We start from the raw sequence: 20,779 nt of genomic DNA on the forward strand, positions 1-20,779 counted from the left end.
CCAAGGTTTTCATGACCATTTTGGCCAATCAGGTCCACCCCATGGTGCAACGTGTGGTCCCCACTGGAGACGCCGTGCACCAAAACAACAGGCCGCCTGTTGACGCGACTCACGTGTTCCACGACCAGCCTTGTGAGCACGAGGCATCTCCCCTGCCCACCGCACTCACCACATCTCAACATTGCTGAGACTTTCTGGTCTGTGTTGGAGAGAAGGGCGTACGATCGTTAGTCACTTCCATCGTCCTTACCTGCACTTGCCACTGTTGTGCAGGAATTGTTCCTGTTGTGGTCTTCAGTCCTGAGACTGGTTTGATGCAGCTCTCAAATGGTTCAAATGGCTCTGACAAGGGAACCTCCCCATCGCACCCCCCTCAGATTTAGTTATAAGTTGGCACAGTGTATAGGCCTTGAAAAACTGAACACAGATCAATCGAGAAAACAGGAAGAAGTTGTGTGGAACTATGAAAAAAATAAGCAAAATATACAAACTGAGTAGTCCATGCTCAACATATATAACATTAAGGATAGTACTACCTCAGTAGCGCCGTTGTCCTGTGGTTAGCGTGAGCAGCTGTGGAATCAGAGGTCCTAGGTTCGAGTCTTTCCCCTACTGAAAATTTTAATTTTTTATTTTCAGACAATTATCAAAGTTCAGGAACACACACACAATCAACTTCGCTCTCCAAAATTCCAGGACATGTTCAGATTTGCTTGGACATATGCAGGATTTCACGGTCTACACACGGAAAAATTTGAAAACGTTAAAAACATATGTTTTGACAGAGCACAGGGAAAACTGCGCGACTGTTGCAATCATTTGTTGCAGTTTATGTTTTCATCACTTTTTTGGGAGTGATTATCACATCCACAAGAAAACCTAAATCGGGCAAGGTAGAAGAATCTTTTTACCCATCCGCCAAGTGTACAAGTTAGGTGGGTCGACAACATATTCCTGACATGCCGTCACCAGTGTCGTAGAGAATATATCAGACGTGTTTTCCCGTGGAGGAATCGGTTGGCCTATGACCTTGCGATCAAATGTTTTCGGTTCCCATTGGAGAGGCACGCCCTTTCGTCTACTAATCGCACGGTTTTGCGGTGCGGTCGCAAAACACAGACACTAAACTTATTACAGTGAACAAAGACGTCAATGAACGAAGGACAGATCATAACTGCGAAAATAAAGAAATTAAATTTTTCACTCGAGGGAGGACTTGAACCAATGATCTTTCGTTCCACTGCTGCTCACACTAACCACGGGACCACGGCGCTCCTGATCTCACACTGTCCTTGATGTTGCATATGTTGCGCATGTACTACTCAGCTTGTATATTTTGCTTATTTTTTTCAGAGTGCCACACAACTTCTTCCTTTTTTCTCGATAGATCTGTGTTCAGTTTTTCAAGGCCTATCCACTGTGCCAACTTATAACTAAATCTGAGGGGGGGTGCGATGGGGAGGTTCCCTTGTGAACACTATGGGACTTAACATCTACGGTCATCAGTCCCCTAGAACTTAGAACTACTTAAACCTAACTAACCTAAGGACAACACACAACACCCAGTCATCACGAGGCAGAGAAAATCCCTGACCCCGCCGGGAATCGAACCCGGGAACCCGGGCGTGGGAAGCGAGAACGCTACCGCACGACCACGAGCTGCGGACAATGCAGCTCTCCATGCTACTCTATCCGGTGCAAGCTTCTTCATCTCCCAGTGTGCAGGAATAATGGCAACAAATTCCCTTGGAAACCAAACAGGACCTATATTTATCCGTTCCGAGAAGAATCGGAGCTGTTTTGAATCTCAAAGAGTTTTCCTGCAGCGTATTAGACATGGTAAAGTGCTGTCTTCTTGGTGTCTCCATATTTTTGCCCAACCCCTGCAAATGCAATTTTGCCTCTTAGAGCAAGGTACACAAAACACGTAGTGTTAAGTATTAGTTATATTTGTAGAATACAAGCAGTACTCGATGTCTTTCAAGTAAGTTGATCACACTTTCAACATAATACGTTTGCTTGCATTTTCCAACTTCCGCAGCAGCTGTCAAAATCAGTTACTATTGGTTTTCCGTCTTGAGATTCCTGCGGTTTAATTGGTTGGTTTGTTGATTTGGGGGAGGGGACTAAACAGAGAGGTCATCGGTCCATCAGATTAGGGAAGGATGGGGAAGGAAGTCGTCCGTCCCCTTTCAAAGGAACCATCCCAGCATTTGCCTGAAGCGATTCAGGGAAATCAGGGAGAACCTAAATCTGGATGGCCGTCGCGGTTCTGAACCGTCGTCCTGCACAGTGCGAGTCCAGCGCGCTAACCACTACGCCACCTCGCTCGTGGAATTTAATTAAAGAGAATTATACCAGACGCGTTTCGCTTTTACTTATAAAGGATTATTCTGCAAATTCCATACATATGTTTCTACAGTTTTGTTTGATTTACGTTAAAAACGACATTTTGTTTATAAAGTTGCCGTAAGTAACCTGCATGCCGACTTTATACACAAAACGTTGTTTTTAACCTCAAAAAAAAAAAAAAAAGACAAACAAACAAAAAGGTACAAACCTATGCATCCAGTTTCCAGACTACGGACGCTTTGTGAATAAAACCGGAACGCGTCTGGTACAATTCTCTTTAATTAAATTATAGTAAGGTCAAGACGCAAAACCAATAATAACTTATACTTGGAACATTTTAATGGAATAATAGTAATAATGTTGTGGATGTGTACGGTCTGGTCATCAGACTGGTTTGATGCGGCCCGCCACGAATTCCTTTCCTGTGCTAACCTCTTCATCTCAGACTAGCACTTGCAACCTACGTCCTCAATTATTTGCTTGACGTATTCCAATCTCTGTCTTCCTCTACAGTTTTTGCCCTCTACAGCTCCCTCTAGTACCATGGAAGTCATTCCCTCATGTCTTAGCAGATGTCCTATCATCCTGTCCCGTCTCCTTATCAGTGTTTTCCACATATTCCTTTCCTCTCCGATTCTGCGTAGAACCTCCTCATTCCTTACCTTATCAGTCCACCTAATTTTCAACATTCGTCTATAGCACCACATCTCAAATGCTTCGATTCTCTTCTGTTCCGGCTTTCCCACAGTCCATGTTTCACTACCATACAATGCTGTAGTCCAGGCGAACATCCTCAGAAATTTCTTCCTCAAATTAAGGCCGGTATTTAATATTAGTAGACTTCTCTTGGCCAGAAATGCCTTTTTTTCCATAGCGAGTCTGTTTTTGATGTCCTCCTTGCTCCGTCCGTCATTGGTTATTTTACTGCCTAGGTAGCAGAATTCCTTAACTTCATTGACTTCGTGACCATCAATCCTGATGTTAAGTTTCTCGCTGTTCTCATTTCTACTACTTCTCATTACCTTCGTCTTTCTCCGATTTACTCTCAAACCATACTGTGTACTCATTAAGACTGTTCATTCCGTTCAGCAGATCATTTAATTCTTCTTCACTTTCACTCAGGATAGCATTGTCATCAGCGAATCGTATCATTGATATCCTTTCACCTTGTATTTTAATTCCACTCCTGAACCTTTCTTTTATTTCCAGCATTGCTTCCTCGATGTACAGATTGAAGAGTAGGGGCGAAAGGCTACAGCCTTGTCTTACACCCTTCTTAATACGAGCACTTCGTTCTTGATCGTCCACTCTTATTATTCCCTCTTGGTTGTTGTACATATTGTATGTGACCCGTTTCTCCCTATAGCTTACCCCTACTTTTTTCAGAATCTCGAACAGCTTGCACCATTTTATATTGTCGAACGCTTTTTCCAGGTCGACAAATCCTATGAAAGTGTCTTGATTTTTCTTTAGCCTTGCTTCCATTATTAGCCGTAACGTCAGAATTGCCTCTCTCGTCCCTTTACTTTTCCTAAAGCCAAAGTGATCGTCACCTAGCGCATTCTCAATTTTCTTTTCCATTCTTCTGTATATTATTCTTGTAAGCAGCTTCGATGCATGAGCTGTTAAGCTGATTGTGCGATAATTCTCGCACTTGTCAGCTCTTGCCGTCTTCGGAATTGTGTGGATGATGCTTTTCCGAAAGTCAGATGGTATATCGCCAGACTCATATATTCTACACACCAACGTGAATAGTCGTTTTGTTGCCACTTCCCCCAATGATTTTAGAAATTCTGATGGAATGTTATCTATCCCTTCTGCCTTATTTGACCGTAAGTCCTCCAAAGCTCTTTTAAATTCTGATTCTAATACTGGATCCCCTATCTCTTCTAAATCGACTCCTGTTTCTTCTTCTATCACATCAGACAAATCTTTACCCTCGTAGAGCCTTTCAATGTATTCTTTCCACCTATCTGCTCTCTCCTCTGCATTTAACAGTGGAATTTCCGTTGCACTCTTAATGTTACCACCGTTGCTTTTAATGTCACCAAAGGTTGTTTTGACTTTCCTGTATGCTGAGTCTGTCCTTCCGACAATAATATCTTTTTCGATGTCTTCACATTTTTCTTGCAGCCATTTCGTCTTAGCTTCCCTGCATTTCCTATTTATTTCATTCCTCAGCGACTTGTATTTCTGTATTCCTGATTTTCCCGGAACATGTTTGTACTTCCTCCTTTCATCAATCAACTGAAGTATTTCTTCTGTTACCCATGGTTTCTTCGCAGCTACCTTCTTTGTACCTATGTTTTCCTTCCAAACTTCTGTGATGGCCCTTTTTACAGATGTCCATTCCTCTTCAACTGTACTGCCTACTGCGCTATTCCTTATTGCTGTACCTATAGCGTTAGAGAACTTCAAACGTATCTCGTCATTCCTTAGTACTTCCATATCCCACTTCTTTGCGTATTGATTCTTCCTGACTAATGTCTTGAACTTCAGCCTACTCTTCATCACTACTATATTGTGATCTGAGTCTATGTCTGCTCCTGGGTACGCCTTAAAATCCAGTATCTGATTTCGGGATCTCTGTCTGACCATGATGTAATCTAATTGAAATCTTCCCGTATCTCCCGGCCTTTTCCAAGTATACCTCCTCCTCTTGTGATTCTTGAACGGGGTATTGGCTATTACTAGCTGAAACTTGTTACAGAACTCAATTAGTCTTTCTCCTCTTTCATATTCATATTCTCCTGTAACCTTTTCTTCTACTCCTTCCCCTACAACTGCATTCCAGTCGCCCATGACTATTGGATTTTCGTCCCCCTTTACGTACTGCATTACCCTTTCAATATCCTCATACACTTTCTCTATCTGTTCATCTTCAGCTTGCGACGTCGACATGTATACCTGAACTATCGTTGTCGGTGTTGGTCTGCTGTAGATTCTGATTAGAACAACCCGGTCACTAAACTGTTCACAGTAACACACCCTCTGCCCTAACTTCCCATTCATAACGAATCCTACACCTGTTATACCATTTTCTGCTGCTGTTGATATTACCCGATACTCAGCTGACCAGAAATCCTTGTCTTCCTTCCATTTCACTTCACTGACCCCTACTATATCTAGATTGAGCCTTTGCATTTCCCTTTTCAGATTTTCTAGTTTCCCTACCACGTTCAAGCTTCTGACATTCCACGCCCCGACTCGTAGAACGTTATCCTTTCGTTGATTATTCAATCTTTTTCTCATGGTAACCTCCCCCTTGGCAGTCCCCTCCCGGAGATCCGAATGGGGGACTATTCCGGAATCTTTTGCCAATGGAGAGATCATCATGACACTTCTTCAATTACAGGCCACATGTCCTGTGGATACACGTTACGTGTCTTTAATGCAGTGGTTTCCATTTCCTTCTGCATCCTCATGTCGTTGATCATTACGGATTCTTGCGCCTTTAGGGGCAATTTCCCACCCCTAGGACAAGAGAGTGCCCTGAACCTCTATCCGCTCCTCCGCCCTCTTTGACAAGGCCGTTGGCAGAATGGGGCTGACTTCTTATGCCGGAAGTCTTCGGCCGCCAATGCTGATTATTTAGGCAGTGGCGGGGATCGAACCCGGGACCGAAGACGTTTTGATTATTAATCAAAGACGCTACCCCTAGACCACGGGTCATCTCATGTGTTCAAGGTTACAAAAATTTTCCAGTATTCAAGAAACTTCAGGAGTACATTTTATGGTTATGGTTTGAAAGTAAATATCAGGAGGTATTAATTTTGCACCTTCTTTTACAGTTGCAACTTACGTTCGTGCCTTTAAAAAAACTGTTAAATTCCAAGAGTGTGCTTTATGGATATTTTTTGTTTTAACATCAGAAATTTTTTAATTAAAATCAATTAAATTTCTAGAAAGAGAATATGTTAATAATATTGTAGTTTTGTTAAAGCTCTGATGTTATTTTTTACAAGAGAATTAGGCTCGTGAATGCAGGATAAAAGGTAACTAGTGCTTTTCATTTATTGTAATGTTGTTCTATCAAACACCGTAGGAATATTCAGTTCGCTGAAATTGTAAATGCTTGTCGAGCAGCTGATATTTATATTTGTAATAAACAGCAGATGGTAAGCGTTCTCCAAATATTGTACGGTAGAAGCAGAAACACCAGAAACCTTCAGCACCCATTCCCGTCTCTCTCCTGCCACAGTAACAAAACAACATGTGTTACTGCCGTGAGTCTCAAAACCACACGTACACTATTGGAGACAGAGCCTAGTATCTGTCATTATAAAAATGGTTCAAATGTGCTCTGAGCACTATGGGACTCAACTGCTGTGGTCATAAGTCCCCTAGAACTTAGAACTACTTAAACCGAACTAACCTAAGGACATCACACACATCCATGCCCGAGGCAGGATTCGAACCTGCGACCGTAGCGGTCGTGCGGTTCCAGACTGTAGCGCCTTTAACCGCTCGGCCACTCCGGCCGGCTCTGTCATTATAACGTGTTGCTATTGCATCGTTGTTTGTCCAAATAAATCGTGCTTTCTCACTTAATGGAAATTGCTCATGATGCTAACTAATAGGTGTGCAATATTATCTGTGAAAGTTGACAGGAGGCCAACATATGATGTCAGTCCGGTTTCTTCTGGGACACGGATGTTTCCTCATGTCGCCGTTCGACTGTTGGATGTGGAAGACGTGTCTGAAAAGCCGATATCGGTAACGGTGTTCGTCGACATGGTGGTATCCGGTTCGAATCCTAGTGATGCAAAACAATGTTCATCACTGGGGTTTAAATGGAATGAGGAGAAAAGGTGGTGGTGGTGGCAGTGGTGCTCGTTTTGGTGGTCGTGGGGGTGCTGGTGAGCAGTGCCCATCAGCCCGCTGTGGTGAGTCTGGTGGCGCCATTATTGACTGAACGCATGTGATGCTGTTGGAGGTGATTCGTCCATCATATGATGGGAGGGGGGGAAGCAGCAGCTTGCTGCCCGACACCAGCCCGCACGCAGCCCTTGTGTTCCTCTCACTGGCAGACTCACCAATCACAACACACAGCGTGTCGCCACACTACACCAGCAGCAGTTAGAGCTAACAATATGATACGGATGCAAATTCTGTACACTATACTTTGGAAAAGAAAAGAGGAACCCTACGTCGGTAAAAACCAGTCGTGTGACCAAGCGACAAATCCTCAACCTCCACAAAACTGCCCGAGCTCCGTTCTCGCTGCCTCGTTGCAAAGCAGGCAGTATTCCACGTCGCCGTTACGCCACTGTTTGTTTAGAGTGCTTTCATGCGGCATCTGAAACCCTTTCTTAACCTAGTAAACATACAGAGGTAGTGCAATAACTTACTAGTTTCACACTCAGGCGCTGATGTACTGGTGGATTACAGAAAGCACTGGATACGAATCAGGAAAATGATATTCTGAGATGGAAAAATAAACAGATGTATTTTTGAAGTTAATGCTTTTGTTGGAGCAGCATCGCCACGACACGAATAGTAGTTTTATTTCCACATATGCAGGCGTGTTGACGATTTCATTTCTCCGCATAGTATTCAGTCAACTGATCGGGTCATCATGTCAGCTGCCGAGACCTGTGATCTGAGATACGCTCGCTATCTGAAACCAAACGAACGCAACCGGACACCCGGAAATGCGATGGGGAAACTTCATAAATAATAATAAAATGTCGGGGTATGCAGTTTATTATACACTGAATTAAACTGTCTTTAAAATTGAAGAGCTAAGCATTAACAAAATATTTTCGATGGTCGGCGCTCGACGTATTTTGTGAGCCACGTTGCAAAATACGCCGACAGCTCCTAAGTGCGCCTCTGTGTTGTGCCACCAGTTACTAACTACAAACTCTCCATCACGCCGCAATGCATCACCTTAGCATTATCTTCGTATAATCCGACATAAGTACTTTTCTCCCTCCAGTTAAAAACACCTATGGTCAAATCTGCTTTTAAATTTCTTCTTTAGAATCACAAGACAGGAACAAGCTTACATATCGAATGTATGTGGTGGGTATAATTTGAAAAGACAGCACCAATGCGAACACTTATGTGCTGTCATCAGATGCCACAAACTGCCTAACGCGCATGTCGCCTGTATCGTTATTTGGAACCTCTTACGTTATGCTAGGGTCACTTTCTGTGGTGCAGTGATGGTTGTGTAGGTAGGAACTGGCAGTACAATAAACACATTCGTTTAGCAGCTGACGGAGTGTTTCCCAACAGACTTCGGTTTTTGACAACATTTTGCAGTTGAATTGGTGAAAGTACTGTTTCGTACTTTACCAATATGGTGCTTATTTTATCAACGTACTGTTGTGTTTGTTGTGAAAGTAAACAGTAGTTCATATTGCATTGTGGGGCTTTACGTTTGACACGAATTCTACAGAATCGCTAGAGACGTCACCCCACTATCTTAGAGCTACTTGACAGACAAGTGATCGCAGATAGTTGGTTCCGAAACTAAGCACAGCGCAACGCCCCCACAGGTGCGTGTTTTTGGTGTCGTCCACGGCATGTCGACGTAAGAGGACGGCACGTCGAGAACAGTGCCTGCCCCAGCAGTGAGGGCCTGCTAGTCAGCCACCCAACCACGAAGGAGCGCGGGTATTCTGAAGCGCTGGTCTTACCTTCCGGCATGGCGAGCTATTAGAGTGTCGAGTGGGAGGCGGCGTCGGCGTCGGAGGCGGCAGCTGCGGCGGCGTCGGCGGGCGGGCGTCGACTGATGGTGATCCGGCCGGCGTCTGGGCGGCGCGCGCGCGATCAATACGCTCCGCGGAGCTGCGGGCGGCGAGCGGAGGCGGCGGAGGCGGCGCGACGCCCACCCTGGGGCGCCGCAGACAGGGCCGCCTCCGAGGACTCTGCCGCCGGAACAACGCCTGCGGTCCGTCCCCGGCGTCTGCCCTCGTTCCACACGTAACAGCCGCGACCTTGGCGGTACGGTTGCCGCCGACCTTCCCCTCAGGCCAAACGAGGGCGTGGCAGCAGGGAAGACGAAGTAAATGAGACGAACAGCACAGAGACTACCGTACACAAGTGTTCGCGAGGTACGGTCCGCGAGTACCGTCTCGCAAGCTGCCCGCAGCGCAGACTGATGCGAAAAAAAGATCGTAACACCGAGATGGAGTTGTGCGACATAAACGAAAGTTGGCAGGCGTGTTTCTACAGCTCAAATATAACGCCTGTTAAAATTCTCCCAGTCGCATATACTAAACTACGTCCGAACAGGCCTTGGGAGGCCCGACGGTACTGACCGGCCATCGTGTCATCCTCAGCGCACAGGCGTCACTGGATGCGGATATGGAGGGGCGTGTGGTCAGCACACCGCTCTCCAGGTTGTATGTCACTTTACGAGACCGGAGCCGCTACTTCTCAGTCAAGTTTGTCTCACAGGGGCTGAGTACACCCCGCTTGCCAACAGCACTCGGCAGACCGAATGGTCGCCCATCAAAGTGCTAGCCCAGCCTTACAGCGCTTAACTTCCGTTATCTGGCGGGAACCGGTGTTACCACTGCGGCAAGGCCGCTGGTAGAAGCGGTAGTATGAGAATGCAAATACGATTTGCTTCAAATAGGACCTGTAAAGGTCGTAAGGTAAGTTTCCTTTAATTTAAGTCTATGGTCACAAACTTTTTGTTAACAGATTACCGGTTTCGGTCTTTAATGACCATCACCAGATCTGTTTCATAAAAACAAAGTCCTAATGTACTGCAGCCATAGTGGCATCGTGCAGTACATTAGAACTTTGTTTTTATGAAACAGATCTGATGATGGTCATTAAAGACCGAAACCTGTAATGTGTTAAAAAGTTTGTGACCATAGACTTAAATTAAAGGAAACTTATTACATACACGGGTCATTGTTTTTTCGCGACGATGTCACAGCTTGTGAAACGTCGTGAGAGTTACTTACCTTTGACATTTGACATGGTGAGCAGAGTTTGGTGAACAATGCCTTTAAGTGAAGAAAGACGCCATTACCAACACCCCACTCAGTTTGAACGAGGTCGTGCAATAGGGCTATGAGAAGCTGGATGTTCCTTCTGCTATATTGCAGAAAGACCTAGCAAAGATGTAGCCACTGTACGTGATTGCTGGCAGCGGTGGTCACAGGAATATAAGGTCGCAAGAAGACTGGGTTCCGGACGGCCACGTCGTATTACCGACAGGGAAGTCCACGGTGTTCGGCGTATGGCTCTGCCGCATCTTAATGCATCTGCAGCAGCAATTCGAGCAGTTGTTGGCACCACAGTGATACAGCGGTTACAAATCGATCACTTCAGGAGCAACGCTGAGCCAGAAACCAAAGCACTGCCATTTGCTGTCAAGCGAGAGCTCATTGGAGGGCAGGATGGAGGTCTGTTGTGTTTTCTGATGAAAGCTGGTTCTGCCTCAATGCCAGCGATGGCCGTGTGTTCGTTATAAGGAGCCCAATCGAGGGCTTGTAACCAACGTGTCTGCATGGCAGACACTCTGGACCTGCACCTAGGATGGGGTGCGACTCCGTATCACAGCAGCAGGACGCTTATGGTTACCCGACGCACCCTGACTGCAAAATTTGTGCGTCAGTCTGGTGATTCGACCTGTTGTGCTATCATTCACGAACAGCATTCCAGCTGTTGTTTTCCAACAGGATAACGCTCGCCCATATACCGCTCTTCCAACCCAAGACCTTCTACAGAGTGTCGAGATGTTGTCTCGGCTTGCTCAATCACCACATCCGTGTCCAATCGAGAACATATGGCAAATCATAGGACGCACCTCCAGCATGATCCACAAACATCACTGACCGTCCCTCTATTTAACGAGCAAGTGCCACAGGCATGGACCTCCATCCCACAAACTGGCAACTAGTACCTATACAACACAATGCATACACGTTTTCACGCTTGCATTCTACATTCTGGCGGCATAGAAGTGTGCACGGCGTCAGTGTAGACAGTACTGATACGTCGGTATTACGAGCCACGTCATAAACTTCATGGTTCGAAAAAATAGTACAATGTAACATTTTCAAAGAAGTTTATTTTACAAGTAAGGTTTTTCAGAGATGTATTAACTTATACAGGGCTATTACAAATGATTGAAGCGATTTCATAAATTCACTGTAGCTCCATTCATTGACATATGGTCACGACACACTACAGATACGTAGAAAAACTCCTAAAGTTTTGTTCGGCTGAAGCCGCACTTCAGGTTTCTGCCGCCAGAGCGCTCGAGAGCGCAGTGAGACAAAATGGCGACAGGAGCCGAGAAAGCGTATGTCGTGCTTGAAATGCACTCACATCAGTCAATCATAACAGTGCAACGACACTTCAGGACGAAGTTCAACAAAGATCCACCAACTGCTAACTCCATTCGGCGATGGTATGCGCAGTTTAAAGCTTCTGGGTGTCTCTGTAAGGGGAAATCAACGGGTCGGCCTGCAGTGAGCGAAGAAACGGTTGAACGCGTGCGGGCAAGTTTCACGCGTAGCCCGCGGAAGTCGACGGATAAAGCAAGCAGGGAGCTAAACGTACCACAGCCGACGGTTTGGAAAATCTTACGGAAAAGGCTAAAGCAGAAGCCTTGCCGTTTACAATTGCTACAAGCCCTGACAACCGATGACAAAGTCAAACGCTTTGAATTTTCGGCGCGGTTGCAACAGCTCATGGAAGATGATGCGTTCAGTGCGAAACTTGTTTTCAGTGATGAAGCAACATTTTTTCTTAATGGTGAAGTGAACAGACACAATGTGCGAATCTGGGCGGTAGAGAATCCTCACGCATTCGTGCAGCAAATTCGCAATTCACCAAAAGTTAACGTGTTTTGTGCAATCTCACGGTTTAAAGTTTACGGCCCCTTTTTCTTCTGCGAAAAAAACGTTAGTGGACACGTGTATCTGGACATGCTGGAAAATTGGCTCATGCTACAACTGGAGACCGACAGCGCCGACTTCATCTTTCAACAGGATGGTGCTCCACTGCACTTCCATCATGATGTTCGGCATTTCTTAAACAGGAGATTGGAAAACCGATGGATCGGTCGTGGTGGAGATCATGATCAGCAATTCGTGTCATGGCTTCCACGCGCTCCCGACTTAACCCCATGCGATTTCTTTTTGTGGGGTTATGTGAAAGATTCAGTGTTTAAACCTCCTCTACCAAGAAAGGTGCCAGAACTGCGAGCTCGCATCAACGATGCTTTCGAACTCATTGTTGCCGAGTGTGGGAGGAACTTGATTACCGGCTTGATGTCTCCCGAATCACTAAAGGGGCACATATCGAACATTTGTGAATGCCTAAAAAAACTTTTTGAGTTTTTGTACGTGTGTGCAAATCATTGTGAAAATATCTCGAATAATAAAGTTATTTTAGAGCTGTGAAAGCGCTTCAATCATTTGTAATAGCCCAGTATTTAAGTTTTAACCGTATTAACCACGAATGTTTTAAAAAAAGAAATTGCTAATGACCACATAACATATAAAGCCAACTCCCACGTCTCTTATCACAGACAGCATCAGTTCGGTCCGAGACGCGTGCTACCGTCACCTCGCACGCGTGGCTCATACTGCCGACCTATCGGAACAGTTTATGCTCGCGCCGTTAACACTTCCTTGATGTCTACGGCGTGGTAACGCATTCAGTCAACGCTTTGTTATACTCGTCTGTCGAAGTTGAGATACGCTAATGTGGTGTTTTTAGTTCGTTCCCATAATTACAGCCAGCCACGGTGGCCGAGCGGTTCTAGGCGCTTCAGTCCGGGACCGTGCGACTGCTACGGGCGCAGGTTCGAATCCTGCCTCGGGAATGGATGTGTGTGATGTCCTTAGGTTAGTTAGGTTCAAGCAGTTCTAAGTTCTAGGGTTCTGATGACCTCAGTCCCATAGTGCTCAGAACCATTTGAACCATTTTTTGAAGCATAATTACATGGGAGTCAGAAATTTAAATTCTTTTATTCGGTTTCCTATCTCTTAAAGATGCAGTGCGATCCCAGACAGTTTAATCACAGACAACCGCTTTTAGCGTGCTACTGGTTTAATAGTGACGGTGAACGATGGGATTTCGATCTCAGTATTTACTTTGCCGCGCTATGACTCTTTAAAGAAATGAAATGGCTTTTTATGGCAGGACGCCTCTATTTTTGAAACCGTGGTAATTCTTTAATGTTTCAATTTCTTGTACAGATCACCTGAAGATGCATCTGCAGTGAGTGATACGAAACCTTTCGTGACTTTTTAATAAAAGTATTTTAACAGCCAGTGTGGAACATTTTATTCACAATGTGCAGCATTGGTTGCGGTCGTCCGATCTCTTAAGTGTCTTAACAGATCAGAGATACAGAGTGGTCGTAATTCAACTTCCGCCAATGGAGGCAGTGTGCCACCGAAAACTATTTACCGTATGGATACACGACCTTATGCGAATGATGTGCTGACTGCGTGCTGCAGGATTTGCGTTGTTACTTCTGTTAGTGTGGACGCTTGCCGTTAGGCGCCGGTACTGATAGGCTGACGTAGGGTTGAAGCACATGCAGCAGTATGCATTACAATGGCAAACAGTCAGCATGGGGCTTGACAAGACGATGATATCTGCACACGTAAAGCTTTTTTATCAAAACAACAGGAATAGCGCTGCCGCTCTCCGAGAGTGTCGACGCATTAAAAGACTACGGAGAGATCGTCTTTTCGCGCCGGCGGTTGAATAACACGATTCGGAAGTTCGAACTGGCCAGTTGTTCTAGACAGCGTGGGCACTAACATCACCACATCTGAACCAGTGCCTTTTCTGGCTGTGGGATTGCCTGAAGGACAGGGTTTGTAAACGCGACACTGACACCCGTTGGAGGTTGGAGGCGAGCGTAGGAAGGGAGGTAGCCAACATCCCACCTGAGATGTTCCCCGCGGGAGCAGAGAAATCTCTAGTGTGGTTCCAGGTGGTCGTGGATGCAGATCGCTTGTAACCTGGAACGTAAACACGGTACAGAATTAAGAAATGTTATCCTCTCGCGCGGAAATTAAAATGCGTTGTAGCAGTAGTGGACACCAGAAGATCCTGAGGAAGATCCCAGCAGAGGGGTCGAAACGTCGATCATTTTAGAAGAAACATGACGCGGGGTAATAACCCAGAAGATTTTAACTTCAGTGACAACGGCCACGAAAGCCTGCAGACTAACATAAATTAAAATGTGTTTCTTTCAGTAGTTCACCGAGCGAGGTGGCGCAGTGGTTAGCACACTGGACTCGCATTCGGGAGGACGACGGTTCAATCCCGCGTCCGGCCATCCTGATTTAGGTTTTCCGTGATTTCCCTAAATCGCTCCAGGCAAATGCCGGGATGGTTCTTCCGAAAGGGCATGGCCGACTTCCTTCCCTGTCCTTCCCTACTCCGATGAGACCGATGACCTCGCTGTTTGGTCTCTTCCCCCCAAAACCAACCAACCAACCAACCTTTCAGTAGTTCATTCCTTATTTCCCGTCCGCGTGTCCTTACAATGTTTCCTAAAAGTTTCACTGTCTTACGATCACTCGTTTTACATGTGGGCCCCCTCAAGTAGGGAGAGTTTAATTATAATCACCTTGTACGACGCCCGCCGTCCTAAAGGCAGGTTATGTGATTCGGAGGTGATGATGTTGCGTACCCGACTGCATGCCACTCCGTCAGACAAGGTGTTGGACCTGTATGACAATGAGGAATGCATTGTGGCGACGTTCGCTCACATCGGAGCCTCCGCACGAGGCTGTGTGACGCTTCACGCAGAGTGGACACTGATCTCACGAGGCGACACGCTGCCACTCGCGCGGCCAGCGTTGCCACTGGCCGCACCTTTGTCTCCGCGCCTCCCTCAGCAGCCGCATCAAGGGAAGCCACAGTAATGTTCTCCATACTGACGCCTCGTGCTGCTCCCGACGCGATCCTATTGCCCTTGCCAACACTTATCTTGCTGAAAAAAGCTCATTTTCTCATTCAAGGCCCGCGCCGCTATCCTGTGATCTTGTTCAGAGCGCGCACTGTAGTTCGCTGTCCTGGTGCGGGTGGCGCTCCGGTGGCGATTTGCTATGACGTCACTGGCGTGTGTTTGCGGTGGCCGGCGGAAAGCGAGAGGGTAGTCGGTTTTCCGGGTATTGCACGGAACGTGAAGTCGCTCTGCCTGACCTGCTGGTGACTAGCGCTAAGGTTGTTGTGCCTCGCAATATGAGCAGAGTGGGCTGGGGCGGAGGCGACTCGCCGCTGTGCTGGCCATGCGGTGGTGATTAATTGGAGTCGGAGTACTTGTTCTTCCTGCCTGTCTGATGTGGAGGTCCTGTGGGGTCCTGTGATACTCTGGCCCAGAGACAATTAGTTGCTGAATTTTGGAGTCGTCTGCCAGGTTAGGGTGTGGGCTCGGTTGGCTCGTCAGATTTTCCCCTGGAAGCTGCAGCAGCGGTTTCTGAACTTCATTCTGATGTGGGACGGCGTTGTTGCAACTTTTTGCTGTGTGTGTGACGCTCGTTACGATATTTGTGGGTACTAATTTATTTTCTCAACTGGAGTCCTGTCCGGAGTTGCGTTCATGTAAGGTATATTTGGCATTCGATGTGTTAGGTAAAGTCTGCCTAAGAAGGGCGGTCTTGTACAGTATATACATAGTGAATTACTGCTGCTTGGCATATGTGGTCTTCTGGGACCTGAACAACACGATCTCGTCAATTTGGTTGTGTAACAGCATTTGTTGTTGTTGTGGTCTTCAGTCCTGAGACTGGTTCGATGCAGCTCTCCATGCTACTCTATCCTGTGCAAGCTTCTTCATCTCCCAGTACCTACTGCAACCTACATCCTTCTGAATCTGCTTAGTGTACTGATCTCTTGGTCTCCCTCTACGATTTTTACCCTCCACGCTACCCTCCAATGCTAAATTTGTGATCCCTTGATGCCTCAAAACATGTCCTACCAACCGATCCCTTCTTCTAGTCAAGTTGTGCCACAAACTTCTCTTCTCCCCAATCCTATTCAATACCTCCTCATTAGTTACGTGATCTACCCACCTTATCTTCAGCGTTCTTCTGTAGCACCACATTTCGAAAGCTTCCATTCACTTCTTGTCCAAACTGGTTATCGTCCATGTTTCACTTCCATACATGGCTACACTCCATACAAATACTTTCAGAAACGACTTCCTGCCACTTAAATCTATACTCGATGTTGAAAAATTTCTCTTCTTCAGAAACGCTTTTCTTGCCATTGCCAGTTTACATTTTATATCCTCTCTACTTCCACCATCATCAGTTATTTGACTCCCTAAATAGCAAAACTCCTTTACTACTTTAAGTGTCTCATTTCCTAATCTAATCCCCTCAGCATCAGCCAATTTAATTTGACTACATTCCATTATCCTCGTTTTGCTTTTGTTGATGTTCATCTTATATCCTCCTTTCAAGACACTGTCCATTCCGTTCAACTGCTCTTCCAAGTCCTTTGCTGTCTCTGACAGAATTACAATGTCATCGGCGAACCTCAAAGTTTTTACTTCTTCTCCATGAATTTTAATACCTCCTCCGAATTTTTCTTTTGTTTCCTTTACTGCTTGCTCAATATACAGATTGGATAACATCGGGGAGAGGCTACAACCCTGTCTCACTCCTTTCCCAACCACTGCTTCCCTTTCATGCCCCTCGACTCTTATAACTGCCATCTGGTTTCTGTACAAATTGTAAATAGCCTTTCGCTCCCTGTATTTTACCCCTGCCACCTTCAGAATTTGAAAGAGAGTATTCCAGTTAACGTTGTCAAAAGCTTTCTCTAAGTCTACAAATGCTAGAAACGTAGGTTTGCCTTTCCTTAATCTTTCTTCTAAGATAAGTCGTAAGATTAGTATTGCCTCACGTGTTCCAACATTTCTACAGAATCCAAACTGATCTTCCCCGAGGTCCGCTTCTACCAGTTTTTCCATTCGTCTGTAAAGAATTCGCGGTAGTATTTTGCAGCTGTGACTTATTAAACTGATAGTTCGGTAACTTTCACATCTGTCAACAACTGCTTTCTTTGGGATTGGAATTATTATATTCTTCTTGAAGTCTGTGCGTATTTCGCCTGTCTCATACATCTTCCTCACCAGATGGTAGAGTTTTGTCATGACTGGCTCTCCCAAGGCCATCAGTAGTTCTAATGGAATGTTGTCTACTCCCGGGGCCTTGTTTCGACTCAGGTCTTTCAGTGCTCTGTCAAACTCTTCACGCAGTATCTTATCTCCCATTTCTTCTTCATCTACATCCTCTTCCATTTCCATAATATTGTCCTCAAGTACATCGCCCTTGTATAAACCCTCTATATACTCCTTCCACCTTTCTGCCTTCCCTTCTTTGCTTAGAACTGGTTTGCCATCTGAGCTCTTGATATTCATACAAGTGGTTCTCTTCTCTCCAAAGGTCTCTTTAATTTTCCTGTAGGCAGTATCTATCTTGCCCCTAATGAGATAAGCCTCTAAATCCTTACATTTGTCCTCTAGCCATCCCTGCTTAGCCATTTTGCACTTCCTGTCGATCTCATTTTTGAGACGTTTGTATTCCTTTTTGCCTGCTTCATTTACTGCATTTTTATATTTTCTCCTTTCGTGAATTAAATTCAATATTTCTTCTGTTACCCAAGGATTTCTATTAGCCCTCGTCTTTTTACCTACTTGATCCACTGCTGCCTTCACTACTTCATCCCTCAAAGCTACCCATTCTTCTTCTACTGTATTTCTTTCCCCCATTCCTGTCAATTGTTCCCTTATGCTCTCCCTGAAACTCTCTACAACTTCTGGTTCTTTCAGTTTATCCAGGTCCCATCTCCATAAATTCCCGCCTTTTTGCAGTTTCTTCAGTTTCAATGTGCAGTTAATAACAAATAGATTGTGGTCAGAATCTACATCTGCCCCTGGAAATGTCTTACAATTTAAAACCTGGTTCCTAAATCTCTGTCTTACCATTATGTAATCTATCTGATACCTTTTAGTATCTCCAGGATTCTTCCAGGTATACAACCTTCTTTCATGATTCTTGAACCAAGTGTTAGCTATGATTAAGTTATGCTCTGTGCAAAATTCTACAAGGCGGCTTCCTCTTTCATTTCTTACCCCCAATCCATATTCACCTACAACGTTTCCTTCTCTCCCTTTTCCTACTGACGAATTCCAGTCACCCATGACTATTAAATTTTTGTCTCCCTTCACTACCTGAATAATTTCTTTTATCTCGTCATACATTTCATCAATTTCTTCATCATCTGCAGAGCTAGTTGGCATATAAACTTGTACTACTGTAGTAGGCATGGGCTTTGTGTCTATCTTGGCCACAATAATGCGTTCACTATGCTGTTTGTAGTAGCTAACCCGCACTCCTATTTTTTTTATTCATTATTAAAGCTACTCCTGCATTACCCCTATTTGATTTTGTATTTATAACCCTGTAATCACCTGACCAAAAGTCTTGTTCCTCCTGCCACCGAACTTCACTAATTCCCACTATATCTAACTTTAACCTATCCATTTCCCTTTTTAAATTTTCTAACCTACCTGCCCGATTAAGGAATCTGACATTCCACGCTCCGATCCGTAGAATGCCAATTTTCATTCTCCTGATAACGACGTCCTCTTGAGTAGTCCCCGCCCGGAGATCCGAATGGGGGACTATTTTACCTCCGGAATATTTTACCAAAGAGGACGCCATCATCATTTAATCATACAGTAAAGTATGTTTTGTATTTTTCTCACTGTGTTATTATTAGATTGCTGGAATAGTCGCGTTTGCTGTCGTTAAGGCACTTCTAAGACTGTGGTTTGACTATTCATGTGCGCTTGGATTTTATTGTTTCGTTTTAAGAAGCGAGAATTGTTCGTTGAGATTTGTGTGTGTTGGGTTAGGGAACTTACTAAGAGCGCCTGAGTTAACAGCGCCGTGGTTATCACGTGTTGTCGGGATGTTATACTGTGTTTTTGAATTTTATCTTGTCTTGATATTATCTGTCGTGTGTTACAGAACATAACCAAGGTGCGTAAGTGATGGGCAGTTGTGGGAGGCGTGTCGGGGAGCTCTCAGCGGTTTATGTCGGGGACCGTTTCTAGTGGGAAGGCTCCGAACTGTTGAGATCTCGCTCGTCTGTGATTGCGTTGGGAGTTGCCCTAGCCCTTTGCTTGTATCAAATTATTATTTTGTTATTATATTTATTGGTTGTGTGTTGCTCTTCTTTCATTTTATGGTGCGAAGCGCCATTATCTTTCTCAAAGTTTTGTTTTATATAAATCATTTTAAATTGTAATGCCAAGTTAACTTATTATAAGATTTTATCTTTTGGGTAAACTCTAAAAGCACTATTGTAAAAGGTTCTTTGATTTTATGGTGGCAAGTCGCCGTTATTGTTTTTAAAGCTCGCTGTTTCAACCATTTGTTAAGTTCTGTAAGTTATATGAATTTGTTGTTATTTAGAAGAGTTTAGTATTGGCAGTTTAATAAATTGTGTACAGAGTCTGCTGTTTGGATATTATTGGGTGGAACTCCTTGGATAGTTGTCCTATAAGAACACACATTTCAGATGTGGCTGTACGACCGTACACGGCCGATCAATGTGTGTGTGTGTGTGTGTGTGTGTGTGTGTGTGTGTGTGTGTGTGTGTGTGTGTCCACCCGGGCTATAGTTGCGACGTGCCGTCGAGACCACACGTGGCGCCGAGTACACACCTCCCGAGACCGTCACTTCCACGTCGGCATGAGGAGTCGCGCGAACCCGACCGATGCGAGCAGCAATACCACGGACTGCAGGAGGATATCGGCAGTCTGTTCGTCAAATGAGTCATCCTCGATTTTCCTTCAGATGATTTAGCGAAAATTAATTTTGGCAGCCAGATGGGGATTTGAGCTGCTGTCTTTCTGAATGCGGATCCAATGTGACGCAGGGCCGCTACGAGCGTTTGCACATACGTACCAACTCCGTGCATGAACTAGCAGATCTGCCGCTACATCTGCTGTTACTTACCTGAAATAAAAGGAGAAATTAAAATTAGGTAACACACTTAAAACAGTCACAAAAGTACAAATACTAACCCAACGCAACAAGTGCTAAGCCATTTTTTGCCTTATTTAAGATATGCACCGAGCTGACAAAAGTGATGCGATAGCGATGTGCACACATACAGGTGGCGGCGGTATCACAGGGCGCGCGAGGTCTAACGGGGCAGAGCGTCGGTGGAGCTGATGTTTGTACCCAGGTGATTCGTGTGGAAAGGTTTCCGACGCGGTTATGGCTGCACGACGGACAGTAAAACTCTTTGAACGCGGAATAGTAGTTGGAGCTAGACCAATTGGACGTTCAGTTTTGCATATCATTAGGGATTTCAATATTCTGAGATCCACAGCGTCAAGACTGTACCGATAATGCCAGATTTCAGGCGTTACCTCTCATCACGGAGAACGCATTGGCTA

At 45.1% G+C, this 20,779-nt stretch overlaps 1 protein-coding gene across 3 annotated transcripts in view; it reads right to left on the reverse strand.

Annotated features, from left to right (window-relative positions):
- Nucleotides 1-20,779, reverse strand: part of LOC126461146 (calcium-binding protein E63-1) — a 577,618-nt gene that overhangs the window by 264,020 nt on the left and 292,819 nt on the right. Inside the window, exon 1 of one of the 3 annotated variants that reach the window (XM_050095975.1) lies at nt 9,000-9,109. The exons of the other annotated variants lie outside the window; for them this stretch is intronic. Within the exon in view, the coding sequence (XP_049951932.1) occupies nt 9,000-9,009 (10 nt within the window). The 5' untranslated portion in view covers nt 9,010-9,109. Of the gene's footprint in view, nt 1-8,999; nt 9,110-20,779 lie in introns of those variants that run through there. 3 annotated transcript variants of the gene reach the window in all.

The sequence above is a fragment of the Schistocerca serialis genome, chromosome 1 (assembly GCF_023864345.2).
Source record: "Schistocerca serialis cubense isolate TAMUIC-IGC-003099 chromosome 1, iqSchSeri2.2, whole genome shotgun sequence".
NCBI lineage: Eukaryota > Metazoa > Arthropoda > Insecta > Orthoptera > Acrididae > Schistocerca > Schistocerca serialis.